This window comes from Prionailurus viverrinus, chromosome D3 (assembly GCF_022837055.1).
Source record: "Prionailurus viverrinus isolate Anna chromosome D3, UM_Priviv_1.0, whole genome shotgun sequence".
NCBI lineage: Eukaryota > Metazoa > Chordata > Mammalia > Carnivora > Felidae > Prionailurus > Prionailurus viverrinus.
Genome location: NC_062572.1, coordinates 87,915,044 through 87,929,177, shown reverse-complemented (window position 1 = coordinate 87,929,177; position 14,134 = coordinate 87,915,044). Strand labels below are relative to the sequence as shown.

The window sequence follows — 14,134 nt, the reverse complement described above, 5'->3', positions numbered from 1 at the left end:
GTATGTATGTGCACTCCCTGGTGAATTTGATGAAGCGCATGAACATGCTATGTGTTCACACTAAGTACAATTTTTCCTTCACATCGTGGTCTTTTCCATATTGTAAATTTCATCTGCAGTCCTTGTCACACAGAGCATTCTCAGCCTCAAATCTTAATGATTTATCAAGTTCCAGTGAATTTCATGGAGTAGTTGAAACCTAGAAATTCCTTTTAAATAGGCCACATCTTTTATTCACAACAGTTTTGCTCCAGATTAAGTTTTTCTTCAAGGCAGTTTGATATATATTTTTGCAGTGCTATGAAGGAAAACCCTCCAAGGATGTCCTGAAAAGAGTTGCTGCAAATGCATTGATGTCACTTCTGGCTGTCAGTAGGAGAGCTCAGACACATGCTTTGAAAGGTGAGACACACAACACATCAGCCTTTATGGCATGTTATCATTTCATTTATTTTACTCCTTGTTCATTGTAATTTTCTTTGGATTGAAAGTGTAAAGAATTTATAATCTCAGTCTTACTAAAAAGAGTTGTTTTTTTCCCCAGACAGAAACACAGTGAACATGTATTACTTTTAAAATAGAAAGATGATGTATGTAGATTATTTTTTGAGTAATGATTCTTACCCTAAAGAATATGTAAATAGTAGAGGAGCTTTAAAAGTAACACATTACTCAGCGTCATGATAATTAAATATTAGTAACCACCAGCACATATTGCATACTTGAAAAAAACACATAGTTTTTGATAGTAGTAACAGCAGTGTTAGACTGTTGGGTATTTTCACATAAGTTTCCCTTGGAGAGTTTTGTGATTTCTCATCTGTGATCCGAGAATACAGGTCTTCGAGTTAAAGAGACTAACAGCAACATCGAGTCCAGTCATTTCTTTTTTTTATTTTTTTTTATTATTTTTTTTAACGTTTATTTATTTTTGAGACAGAGAGAAACAGAGCATGAACAGGGGAGGAGCAGAGAGAGAGGGAGACACAGTATCTGAAACAGGCTCCAGGCTCTGAGCGGTCAGCACAGAGCCCGACGCGGGGCTCGAACTCACGGACCGTGAGATCATGACCCGAGCTGAAGTCGGACGCTTAACCAACCAAGCCACCCAGGCGCCCCGAGTCCAGTCATTTCAATGGTGATTTGCTACTAAAGCAAATTATGCATACCTCAAAACATAAAGTCGATTTTAGGAGTATTGTAGTATAAATTGAAAACATTGAAATTATTCAGCATTTTAGTTCTCTTTCATTTCCTCTGACTTATTAACCCCTCACTGAAAGTACCAGAGTGAAGTTGGTCAGAAATATAAAATGTTCTATTTTATTTTGGAGAATTTGATATATGTGGTTTCAGCTTACTTGGCAATGGAACATCTTTTTTGATTGTCTCGGATTTTATCTCTCAGCTGATCTAATAGACAGCTGCATGGAGCAGATGAAGCACATCAGTGCACAGCTGAACCTCGATTCTCTCAGGCCCGGGAAAGCAGCACTGAAGAAACAGGTAACTGTGGGTCCCGGATGTCCGGGATGGATGGAATGGCACAGAGATCATCACTCCAGTGTCCTGTGCTTATTAATAACACCACTCTTGGGTGGAAATGGGTATCCAATTTGGAAGAAGGGTGTAGTTAGATAGATTAATGGGATTTCTACGTTAGTGACTTTGGGCTTGTGTGTGTGTGTGTGTGTGTGTGTGTGTGTGTGTGTGTGTATAACTTAATTTTCACTTGAAGATCTTACAATGAGATTTAGATATTACATGTTTTTGTTACTATAAACGTTTTGGAATGTGCATGATATTTTGCCAGATAATTTTTTTTGTGCTACAAATGAAGATATTTCTCTCAAAGCAAGCCTAGGTTCACTGGGAATGACATATAACTTACTAAGTTTTTCTGTATGCCAGGCCCTGTTCTAAGCATGTCATATTTGTTATGTTGTGAGCACTCAGGCCAACACAGTCATATAATTAGGAACTGATAAAACCAATAGTTGCCCTATATCTGGGCGGTTTTGAAGCTGTACTCTTGATCTCTATTTATTTTCTTCCGTGACTTTTGAATGTCTCGAGTGTTGAGTCTGTTTGACTCATGTTCAAACTGCATGTCATGTAAGCTCAAAATAACAGTTTTTATATAATAGTGATGATAATAATAAATGATTAATAATTAATAAAACAAAAAGATCTGCCATACAGGCTTATTCAGAAGATGAATGAGTGTGTATTTATAAACTTATAACTATAAATATTTATGTATATAGCTAAGACCATTATAGGAGCAATCTGTGTAATAACTGCTTTCTGTTGCATTTTGTAGGAAACCAAGAAAGAGTCTTATTTAATAATTGTATTGATGAGGGGGGCTACATGTTTGTCAGTTTCTTTTCTTGCCTCTTTTCCTTTTTCCTCTCCAGGCAAAGGCTCTTTACTTCATCATTGAGAAAGTCAGCCAACACCTGATATGATTGAAAACCAGTCAGTACCTGCTTCACTTTATTGAGATGAAACATGGAGCCTATTATATATCTCAGTTCCTCCATGCTTGATAGAACAGAAATAGCTTTTTTGTGGCGGATGCACTTCTTGAGATATGGTCATCTTTCAGAGATCATTAGCTTGTCAGTGCCCTCAAAGTTATGGTGGTCAGGTGCAGTGAGAGCACACTGGCATTGTAATGTGACCCAAAGGGGAAGGCATTACTCTGTGTAAAAAGTGGAATATGCCATTGCGTTCACATTTTTAAACTGCTTTTTGTTTAAACAGGAGGACGGTTTTATTAAAGAGTTAAGCATTGCCATGCAGCTCCTAAGAAACTGTCTTTATCAAAATGAAGAATGTAAAGTAAGTAGAGCGATATTTCAAAATTTCGATAGTGATGCTGACATTAAATTAAAGTTTCGTTTTTATATGAGATAATATAGGAAGAAACATGAAAGACTCTTCAAATGTTTTTAGATGCACTTGATTGGTCCTTAAACTCCTTGTTAATTCTCAGAAATAGATGCACCTTATTCTTCAACATTGATGGCATTTCATGTTCATATCCATATTTTAACTTTACCACTGAAAACTTCAAGCAGCTAAAGCAAATGAGTGTCTTTCTCTACGGTGGCACATTTCAGTTGTTTTTTTACTAAGATGGAATGCATGTTTGTGTACATCCAATAAGGCAAAATTCTAAGAAAATTTTAAGTGTATTTATTTTGAGAGAGACAGAGAGAGTGAGCAGGGGAGGGGCAGAGAGAGAAGGGGACAGAGGATCCAAAACAGGCTCTGCGTTGACAGTGGAGAGCCCAATGTGGGGCTTGAACTCGTGAGCTATGAGATCATGACCTGCCCTGAAGTCGGACACTCAACCGACCGAGCCCCCAAGGCGCCCCAAGGCAGAGTTCTTTCAAAGACAGTTGTCAGGCAGCTCTCCAGGAAATTAGTGGAGGTGTCTGTATCCATAAGGAAAGAGGAAAAGTGTGTCTCTCATTTGGGTAGAAAATACTGCCGTTGCTGGGCCCGGCCCTGTTCACCTGGGGGAGCTTCACCGCCAGCCCTTCTGGCTTCTTGTGCCCAGTGACTCCGCCCCTCTGCCTGGGAACCATTGAGATGTGCTGCTGTGTCTGTGAGCATTGGTGCTGTCACTTAGAACACCGCGGTAGGAACTGTTAGGCAGGTTATGGTGTCTTGGGTGCTTTGATTTGCTTTGTCATAGTGATACAACACTAGTTTTCACAGAGAAATACTGTGGGAAATGAATAAGAGAAAGATAAATTACAGGAGTTTCATTTTTTAAAAACATTCTTGTCTGTTTTGCTTTTACTTGTGATAAAACTAGGAAAAACTTATCTGGAAAAAGAATATTTTGAACATATTCCTTAAGCTGTGTTAATTTGTTAAAGACACATTGCTAGCAATTTACATTTCAGGACAACTTGAGAATTGTTTATACATTTCACTAAAATTCTCAATATATGAACTCTTTACTCAAAATGGAGGTGTCATTTACTAAATTTGTGATCCATTATGCTAAATAATGTGCTCGCAGCTGGATGTAGTTGATATTAATCCATGACACCTTACCCTGGTAATACTCTGGAACCCCTTCCAGGTCAGCTCTGCTTATATAGATTTATGAGGTACTAGCTGGGTACTGAAATACAGTGTTCACATGTGTATCACATTAGCCATCTATGAAAAGTGTAATCTCTCAGTAAGTCAAAGCATTTTTACATTTCCAAGTTGTTTAATAAGGAATAAATCCAAAAAGCATATAGATTGCTCTTTGAGTATAAATACAGTCCTGTGGGGCAAAGATTCTTAATTTCTTTTCCTGTTCCAACTTCCTGAGGAGTATCACATGCTCCCAGTACTAACCGTTGGGTAAGCTTTGGTAATTCACCAAGTCGCCCATGGCTGCCTCACCCCATTGTCTATATACGTGGGACATTAGGGGTTTCCATACTGGGAAGATCATGGTGGCTGGAAGGTAAATGAACTGTGGGGAAGGTTAGAGGTCGGAGACTGTAGTAGTCAGACAGGAGGTGATGAGCCCCGAATTGGGGCAGATGAAGAAGGGAAGGAGGGTGGGGAGATACTGAAGAGAAAAGAGAGATATAGAGTGATTTCCAGGCTCTACTTTAATGCAAGTGCGCATAATAGAGCAGACTGTAGGCATGAGCGATTGTAATGTTCAGGTTCACACATGTTAATATAAAGGGTCTTTGGGACATCCAGGTGGAAAATGGCTGGTAATTAGTAGATTACAAGGGTCTGGGGCTCTGAGCAGGATATAGGCTGGGGATATTAGGAGTTACCAGTGTAAACTGTTGAAATTTCCCAAGAGAGTATATACGAAAGCCTAGGTCATATCTGTAGAAACTAAACATGGAAAACAACTGGGATGGGAGTGCTGGAGAGCATTTGGAGATGTTCCAGGACAGAGAGGCTACATGGAAATGAATTAGAGTACATCTTTAATAGATGCCACAGTGCTGAGGGTGGTCTTGGTAGCACTGTCAGGACAGAAAATAAATTGAAGTAAGCTGAAGATTAAGTAAGAGATGGGAAGTGAAAGCAATAAGAACCTTGGTCATGAAAAGCAGCATTAATAATTTAGGACATACAGCATTAAAGGAAGTTAGTCTAGACTGTTTGTTTCTCCTAACATGTAAACTGCTTGAATATAAACAGAAGTGAGCAAACTGGGGACTAGTTGTTAAAGAGACAGGAAGAAGAGGACTGATTGATGGATGAAGGTCCCTGAGGAGGTGGGGAGGCTGTGTTTCAGAAGACAGATGGACTTCCTGACCACCAGCAAGGGAACACCTACTCCGCACTTCCAGGCAGGAAGGATGAGTAGATGAATATGCAGATAAACTAGGTGGACAGAATGGTAGAGACGGAGCTTATACATAATTATTTCTGTCTTCATAATCGTGGGACTGTGTTCCAAGCTTATGAAGAGTGGGGTGAATAACTAACACTGGGAATGACTTCAGAGCTTATGGAGAGGGTTGAACACTGGTAATAACTTCCCACTCTCTTCTGCCATTGATGCTGCATAAAATTGTATAGGGTGTGTGTATTTAATATAAATACCTACATGTGTGCACATAAGGTCTATGAATTGCCTAGTAATTCCTGTTCATTTAAAAAATTGATCATTACTGCAGACAGATTTTTTTTTTTAATTGTATTTATTTTTGAGAGAGAGATGGAGACAGAATCTGAAGCAGCTCCAGGCTCCAAGCTGTCAGCACAGAGCCCGATGCGGGGCTGGAACTCACCAACCGTGAGATTATGACCCGGGCCGGAGTCGGACGCCTAACAGACTGAGCCACTCCAGCGCCCCACTGCAAATAGATTTTATACATAATACCGTCCTAGGGGTAACTGATCTTTGTAATAAAGACTATGAATTACATAAGAATTTATTGATATAGTATTTTGGCTTTTACTATGTTCCAATTATTTATAAATAGTACTCTACTTCTGATCTGTCCACACTTACCAACGTATACACACACACATAAACACAGAGGAGAGAGAAGGTGGAGGGGAGAACTCAGAACTGATCAGAGTGTTTTCTTAACCAGAAAATCCCATTTCTTAATCATTTTAGAGTACTTATGAGAGTTTATTCAGTGTAGTGAGATATCATTGTCCTGTTTAATTTACATGTTTAGGAGCTGTTTTGATGTTTTTTTGTTTGTTGGTTTCTAACATTTCTTAGCTAAGTTGTATATTGTGGTCACCCCAGTGTTAAAGGCACTTCCTGAGACTGGTCAGGCTCATGGTCAGGGCAGTCCTGGGCAAGGTGCTAAATCTGTCTGCAGGATTCTTGTGCCAGCTTGCCCTAACCGGAACAAAGATAAATTCAGTTTTTGTCTCCTTATATATTGGTAACAGGTTTTTTTTTATTCGATTTTAATTTTGTATTTTCATATGTGCACACTAATACTGCCTGTATTTCTTTCTCACAATAGGAAGCAGCTCTTGAAGCTCATCTGGTCCCTGTCTTGCACTCACTCTGGCCTTGGCTTTTGATGGATGATTCATTGATGCAAATTGCCCTGCAGCTACTTTGTGTCTACACCGCAAATTTTCCAAATGGTAAATAGATCCCAATTCTGCCTTTCAGTAATAAACTAAAATACTAATTTTATGTAATGCTGTGAAAATGAACTGAAAAACAAATACACAGTTTGAAGTGTTCCTCCTGCTTACAGAGGGCATGTTGGTGAGAGGGAAACTTTCTTATGGGTGTTACAAGATACTTTAGTATGTGTTTGTGCAGCCAGGAGGACTCATTAGGCAGCTCAGGGAATAGAGAGGGAGAAACCAACCTGGTTATATGGCAGTGGGAAATTGAATTTCATAGGGAAATCGAGAGAGTGAAAATTAACGATGTAAGACCTTAAGAACCAGATAAAGGTTAAAACTTTTATGGACTCTAGAGTAGGAGCTGGTGTGATGAAAGGTGGCTCTAGATACAGTTGGCCTCGTAATAGCTGATGCCATTGGGACACCTCTTGTCACTCCCTCAACACATGTTTTACTGAGAAGCTGCTGAGGGCCGTGCAATGTTAGAGGCCGACAGCTAAGAGTGAGTGAAGGCAAGGGTGGAGGTGATGGAAAAGGAGATGGAGAGGAGAAAGCATGAAGTTAGCCATTCGAGCTGAGGGAAAGCAGGCCTGCCCGGGAGGTGGAGTAGGACTGCTGGCAGCAGTCACGTCCCCTTGGAAAGTCAGGGTCATGCACTTGAGGTCCAGTCACTACGTGTGTGTGCTCTCTTCCAGCCACCATCCAGCAGCTCAGCAGCTGGTTCTTCAGTTGTCAAAAGATGCACAGAGAAAGGACGGGAACTCAAAACAGTTCAGAGTCCATCTACTCACTCCCATGTGCTTAGGGTAGTTTACTCCTTGACAGTGGGACGTGGGCCTCTGCCCCGCTCTGGGCCGTCCACTCCTGTAGCCCCCGCCGCTCGTCTCTGGCCAGCAGGGCCCCGTGACATCAGCAGACCTTCAAGTTCTTAACTCCTGAACTTTCATTGTGGGGCATGGAGTGCACGGCAGCACAGGTGGTTTTGTTTTCGCTCTGCCTCCAACTTCCTCGTCCGTACTGTACTTCTGCTTGGACTGTCTCCTCTCGCTGAGTCCCTCAGCCACCACTGCTGGTGGCTCGGCCCGTGCAGCAGAGCTGTCTCCTGTGCCGTGTGGGCACCTTGTCCTTCTCCACCCACCTTCCCTACTTAGTTTAGGGCTTAGGGAAGTAAGGAGGGAAAAAAAAAAAACAATTGCTAAATATTGAGTAAAAGAAACATTTTAAATCTTTTGAAACTATATGTCACTTTTTACTTAAAATTGTTGTAAATATGAGATTGTGGTTAGGTTACTAAATGGGAGAAGAAACTTTTTATTTTCCTATCTAGTTTGTTTTCAAGCAAAACTCCGTCATTTAGTGGATCTAGTGGAAACCTTGCTATTTGGATACTGCGATTTGGTGTGAATACAGGCAAGACCACTATATTTATTTGTGTTTACTTGCCTTTTATGACTTTACTTTGCAGAATGTATTTGATTCTCATCTAGTGATACTTACTAGCCTCCTTGCATGGACTGTCATAACTTAATTACACTTAGATTTATGTTACAATGCAGTAAAATGAATTTCTAATTCTTATATGGTTGGTTTCCTCCCTTGATAAATCCCATACGGTTGTTTAATTTACCGAGAGAACACTGGATTCTGGAAAACCACTTGACGCTTCTGGCTCTTGCTGCTTGTGAGCTGTGTGTCTCTGAACAAGCCACTGGCTTCTCTGAGCTCTGGCCTTTATCTAGCATACATGGCTGGTACCAAACGTCCTGTGGACACACCCCAGGATTATCGCGTTCCTCCTTTTCTTTTTTCTTGTGTAAAATGAAGGCATTGGACCAACTTACCCCCATTTCTAAAATTCTCTTCTTCTGCACAGGTCTTTATTTAGATGTATTTTTAAGGAACTATTTAAAAACCTCTTATGCATATTTATTCTTAAAAAACGAATCTAGGCACACCTGGGTGGCTCAGTTGGTTGTGCGTCTGACTCTTGATTTTGACTCAGGTCATGATCTCACAGTTCATTGGATCAAGCCCTGCGTCGGGCTCTGCGCTGACAGTACAAAGCCTGGTTGGGATTCCCTCTTTTCTCTGTCTCTGTCTGTCTCTCTCTCTCCCTCTCTCAAAACAAACAAACAAACATTAAGAAAAAATAAACGTAGTGTTTTAAAATGCCTTTCTGAGGGGTGCCTGGGTGGCTCAGTCGGTTGAGTGTCTGACTTTGGATCAGATCATGAGCTCACAGTCTGTAGGTTTAAGCCCTGCATCGGCCTCTGTACTGACAGCTTGGAGCCCAGAGCCTGCTTTGGATTCTGTGTCTCCCTCTCTCTCTGCCCCTCCCCTGCTCATGCTCTCTCTCTCTCTCAAAAATGGATAAACATTAAAAAAAATTTAGATCATTAGACCCTCAGTGAGGACGGCAAATCCATCAGGCTGTATGTAGATGTCAACACTAGCCTTCCCTGCTGATTTGCAGTTCATAGGTTAGTGGATAAGTCATTGAGTAGGCAGATATGCTTCACTACTTAGGTTTTTGTTTTTTTTTTTAAGTTTATTTATTTATTTTGTTAGTGAGAGTGCATGTGTGCAAGCAGGGGAAGGGCATAGAGAGAGGGGAGAGAGAGAATCCCAAGCAGGCTTCATGCTGTTAGTGTGGAACCTGACCCGGGGCTCAAACTCATGAACTGTGAGATCATGACCTGAGCCAAAATCAAGAGTCAGACGCTTGAATGACTGAGCCATCCAGATGCCCCAGGTTTTTTAACTAAATAGTGAAACTAAGATGACATTATGATAGGCTATGTTTTTTAAGGTTGCAGTTCTCTTTGTTGGTCAAGTTGTGGGCCATATCCAGTTCAAGCTGCCTGTAGAGGAGCGCCTGGCACCTCTCTGATGGGGTGTATCCTGAAGTTGGCTTCCCAGATGCCTCTTGAGAACACTGCAGTTCAGCAGATGGTTTTTATGTTTCTTTCGAACCTGGCCTTGTCTCATGACTGTAAAGGAGTAATTCAGAAAGTAAGTACTTAATTTGTCCTTCATATCTTAAAAAAGTAGAATAATCCTTCTAATCAAGAACATTCATGAAAAATCTAGAACTCAGTTTCTAGGATTAAATTATTATGATTTCAAGACATTGTGTTTTAAAAGACTGTGAAAGGATTAAGGGGTTCACTGTGTTTAAAGCCAATTGATAGATGACACATGGAGAGGACAGGCTAGAGGATGATCATTACACTTCCTTTCAGTTTATCTTCTTACCTTTGGATCATATTTTACCTCTCTCAAAAATGAGGGGTTTAGAATTAGAAAGACAGCTGTCTTACATTTATTTGAGATTATACAAGTCATGTCCAGTCTTTACATAGACCAAATGGAACAGTAGCGATCTCAGTTCAGTTTACATAGTCAAAACAACGTGTGAAATGACAGCCATCTTGCCCTGCTTAGACTGATGTTATCCGTCTTCTGGGACTCCAGTGCCAAAACTGGACTTCTTATCACTGATTTTTAACCTAGGGTACTTTGCAAGGGATTGAATGAGTTAAACAAATTGTAATACACGTGTTCAGTGAGATTATATTTAGATATGTATGACCAGAATCCCTAATTTGGAAGATCCTGTACATTGTGAATATGATCATGTCTATTATTTACGAGTAGTACTTTGAGTGTTTTTGTTCCCTTTATATGGAGGCCAAGACAAATTATGAAAGTTGACAGTATTCATGAGAATTGAATCTCCGTTTCCTCTCCTGTGTCAGCCCCCCACCCCCACCCCCTCCAGAAAAAACCCACATTGACTGCAATCTCCAAATAAATAGCAGTTTTACTAAGGAACAATCTTTTCAGTGGTGTGTGGGAGCTAACTCAGGCTGACTCATGAGTATCATTGCTGATTTTCAGGAATTCTGTGACCCAGTTGACATCACGGTGCTATCTTGAAATCAGCCATGGTGGGAGGGCTCACACTGTATAAATTGGCAAAAGGTGCAATCAGGGACCCACTATCCCACCAGAACCACAGGTGGATATACATGTCACGCTGCACCGGATGTCTGTAGCCCCGTCCCTACACGTGTGAGAGCATGGGCCGGGGGCAGTGCTTTCCCCCGCTCCCCTCTGGAGCACATGGGTGGAGTAGAACAGGAGCTCCTGAACAAGTTGCCGATCTCGGGTTTGACATGTGACTTTGAGCAGGAGACCTTCTCTCTTTAAGCTTCGGTTGCTTCATTTGAAAACTTACTGGGTTAAACAACATGATCTCTAAGGTGTCCTCCACTCTCAATGCATGACTCTGTTCCTGTACTCAAGCATATATTGATATATATTTCATGTGACTCTGTTTCAGGTGCAGCTCAGTCGAGTTGTTTTTCCTCTGCTCTAGTTAGGAAACCCCCGAGCCTTCCTCTGCTCCTCTGTTAAAAGAGCCCTGGGTACTTAACAGTTCTACCTCTCCGTTACCCTGCTATGGGCATTAGAAGACGTAACCAGCACTTTTGTACAACAAGACTCTAAAGTGTCTGGTTTCTCTCCACCGTGTTTCTCTACATTGCACATGGTATAGGAAATTGTCTAAAAGCATCTTTAGCTCCAGCAAAGGGAAGGAATGCCCATAGTATGTTTATACTTGAAAGCACTGCCATATGTTTTATCACTAGTGTCCACTCCAGATCTCCAATATCATGGTAGAATGTAGCTGAACAGGAAAGGCAAGGGATAAATCTAGAAGGCGTCAATTTGGACTGAGCAATGAGAAGTAGGTGTGAGTGACAGTGCAATGCAAAGTGGGCATGTGGTTTCACAGTTTACTTGTTGCTTGGGTAATGTTGCTAATATTTCTGTAGCTAATTTCATTTATTTTTTTTTGTAAGTTTTTACTAAATTCCAGTTGGTTAACATACACAATTAATAATATTAGTTTCAGGTGCACAATATAGTGAGTCAGCATTTCTATATCCTTTCATTTTTAGACTCAGAGTCCTTTTATGTAACAGTATTAAATGTGTTTAATAGATTCAAGCCAATATCTTGATTTAGGTGCAGGAGAACCCAAGAATAGGCCAGAATAGATTATTAAGCAGGAGGGAGATGAGAGATAGCCTGGTATTCCAGGCAGTTAAGAAAGTTAAGTGATCACACTTCTGTTCTCTGGTCAAAATATCCAACTGATATTTTTGATACCCCTCTATAAGTTTACTAGGGTGGCATGTAGCCATGAGAAATCATCTGTAATGATAAGCAGTGGGGGTAAAGTGAATATATGATATCCATGTAGATTATTTTATTTTATTGTACTTTTTAGAGGGTGTGAGCAGGGGGCAAGGCAGAGGGAGAGAGAGAAAGAGAGAGAGAGAGAGGAAGGGAGGGAGGGAGGGAATGAATGTCAAGCAGGCTCCATGGTCAGTGTGGAGCCCGATGGAGGGCTTGATCCCACGACCCTGGGATTATGACCTGAGTCGACATTAAGAGTTGGACGCTCAGTTGCGCTTTAAAATTTTTTTTAATGTTTGTTTATTTTAAGAGACAAAGTGCATGCAAGTGAGGGGGGAGCAGAGAGAGAGGGAGAGAGAGAGAATCCCAAGCAGTCTCTGCACTGTCAGTGCAGAGTGCACATGGGGCTCAATCCCATGAAGTATGAGATCATAACCTGAGCTGAAATCAAGAGCTGGACGCTTAACCTGCTGAGCCAACTAGGCTCCCCCAGATTTTTTTTTTTATTTTTAAGCACACTTGTAGCTATAAAGATTCCGGTCTGCTCAGTACTACTAGGGTTGTTAACTGGTATCCAAGACTGACTTGGGTTTTGTTTTCTTTTTCCTCCCCATAGGATAGTTTTTAATGAGTAGCAAAATTGCCAGAAGGCAGGCAGAGAGAGAGAACTCAGGAGGCCTGAAATAATCCCCAACTGGAATTATCCATCCTAAATAATTAAGAGTTGACTATATGTAGTTAGTTTATCCATCGTCAGGAAAGAATTAGTAAGAATTAAAAATTTGAGCACTATTTTGTTCTCCTTAATTTTTTCACTTATACCTGGAAACAGTTTAGATGGCAGTATTTGGAAGTTGTTAGTAGGAAGGAGAAATTAAAGTTGGGAAAAGAAGAGCAGAATGCTAGTTAATTGGTCTCCAAGGGACAAAGAAAATAATGAAAAGAGTCAAGAAGAAAATAATATTCTCTCTGTTTATCCACAGAGTAACTTCTTACAGAACTTTCTGTCTCTAACATTGCCAAAAGGAGGAAATAAACATCTCAGTAATCTGACCATTCTTTGGTTGAAGTTACTCTTGAATATCTCACTTGGAGAAGATGGCCAACAAATGATCCTGAGGCTGGATGGCTGTTTGGACTTGCTTACAGAGATGAGCAAATACAAGCATAAGAGCAGCCCGTGTATACCTCTCCTTATTTTTCATAATATGTGCTTCAGCCCTGCCAATAAGCCCAAGATCCTGGCTAATGGTGAGTATTCACGTCTCACACACACACACACACACACACACACACGCACGCACACGTGCACACACACATCCATTTATACATGTGGTCATTCCTACAGTATTCCATTTAGAGTAAAACACAAAATGTTTTATAAGTAATCTGCCAACTATTTATTAAGCTCCACTGTGTTCAAGGCAGTGTGGGAGGCAGAGGCTGTTGGAACGAATCAGGTGTGACCCCTGTCCTCAGGGATGAACCAGACATGGCTCCAGCCCTCCAGTGGCTGCCAGGAGTCTTCCCGGGGTTACCGAGTCTTGCTGTTGGTGGCTGCACTGGATCCCGGAGGTGGTAGGGAGGAGGAGGCTGGCGTGGGCGCTCTCTGGCCTCACCCTGACTTCTCCCATCTCTGTTCTCCTGGCTCCCCTGGGTCTTTGAGCAGATGCTGCGGTGTCAGTGAATCCTCTTCAGACCAACCTGCCAACATGATAACCCCCACATCCTTCTTCCTGCCTCCCGTCCTTCTCTCTCTCTCACTCTCTCCTCTCCCTCCCTGTTGACATTACCACCAGGTGAGATACTATATGTTTTTGGCATATATCTGTTCATTCCTAGTCTGCCCACACTAGAACATTAGCTCCTAGGAGGTCAAGAGGTTTCTGTCTTTTTTCTTCACTTGGCATCTAGAATTGTGCCTGTCACTGGTGAGCATTCAGTGAATATTCAGTGATTGAGAGAGCTCTTGAGTAGGCAGGAGAGTTCAGGATCCAAGACCAAATGGTGAAATTAGCCTTACAGAGACCCGATTCTCTGAGATGTAGGACAGGTGGAGGTGAGGATTCAGAATAATTTTGAAACAGAAAGAGGGAAATGGAAAGGTCTGTTTCTGCAGCCATGTGCTGTTTCTGTGAGTAGAGTGTGATGTTTATAGGGAGGGAGTTTTATAAGGAGGCATCGCATTGTTTGGGGGAAATAAAAAGAGGCGGGCTCTAGAAATCAGTTTATAAACACACATGAAGTGCCTGGAACCATCTATGGAGCGTAGTGGTTGCTCCAGATGGGCTAATTGTGTTTTCCTCTCATGTTCTGTACTTAGTGT

General features: G+C 41.3%; 1 protein-coding gene across 5 annotated transcripts in view; it reads left to right on the top strand.

The window, feature by feature from the left end:
• RTTN (rotatin) overlaps positions 1–14,134 on the top strand; it is a 188,611-nt gene that overhangs the window by 165,713 nt on the left and 8,764 nt on the right. For 4 of the 5 annotated variants that reach the window (XM_047828310.1, XM_047828308.1, XM_047828307.1 and 1 more), the window contains 6 exons: positions 297–402; positions 1,409–1,506; positions 2,770–2,847; positions 6,483–6,609; positions 9,410–9,612; positions 12,792–13,059. In XM_047828310.1, coding sequence (XP_047684266.1) covers positions 297–402; positions 1,409–1,506; positions 2,770–2,847; positions 6,483–6,609; positions 9,410–9,612; positions 12,792–13,059 — 880 coding nt within the window. Of the gene's footprint in view, positions 1–296; positions 403–1,408; positions 1,507–2,769; positions 2,848–6,482; positions 6,610–9,394; positions 9,613–12,791; positions 13,060–14,134 lie in introns of those variants that run through there. The other variant, XM_047828311.1, reaches the window with a different exon arrangement.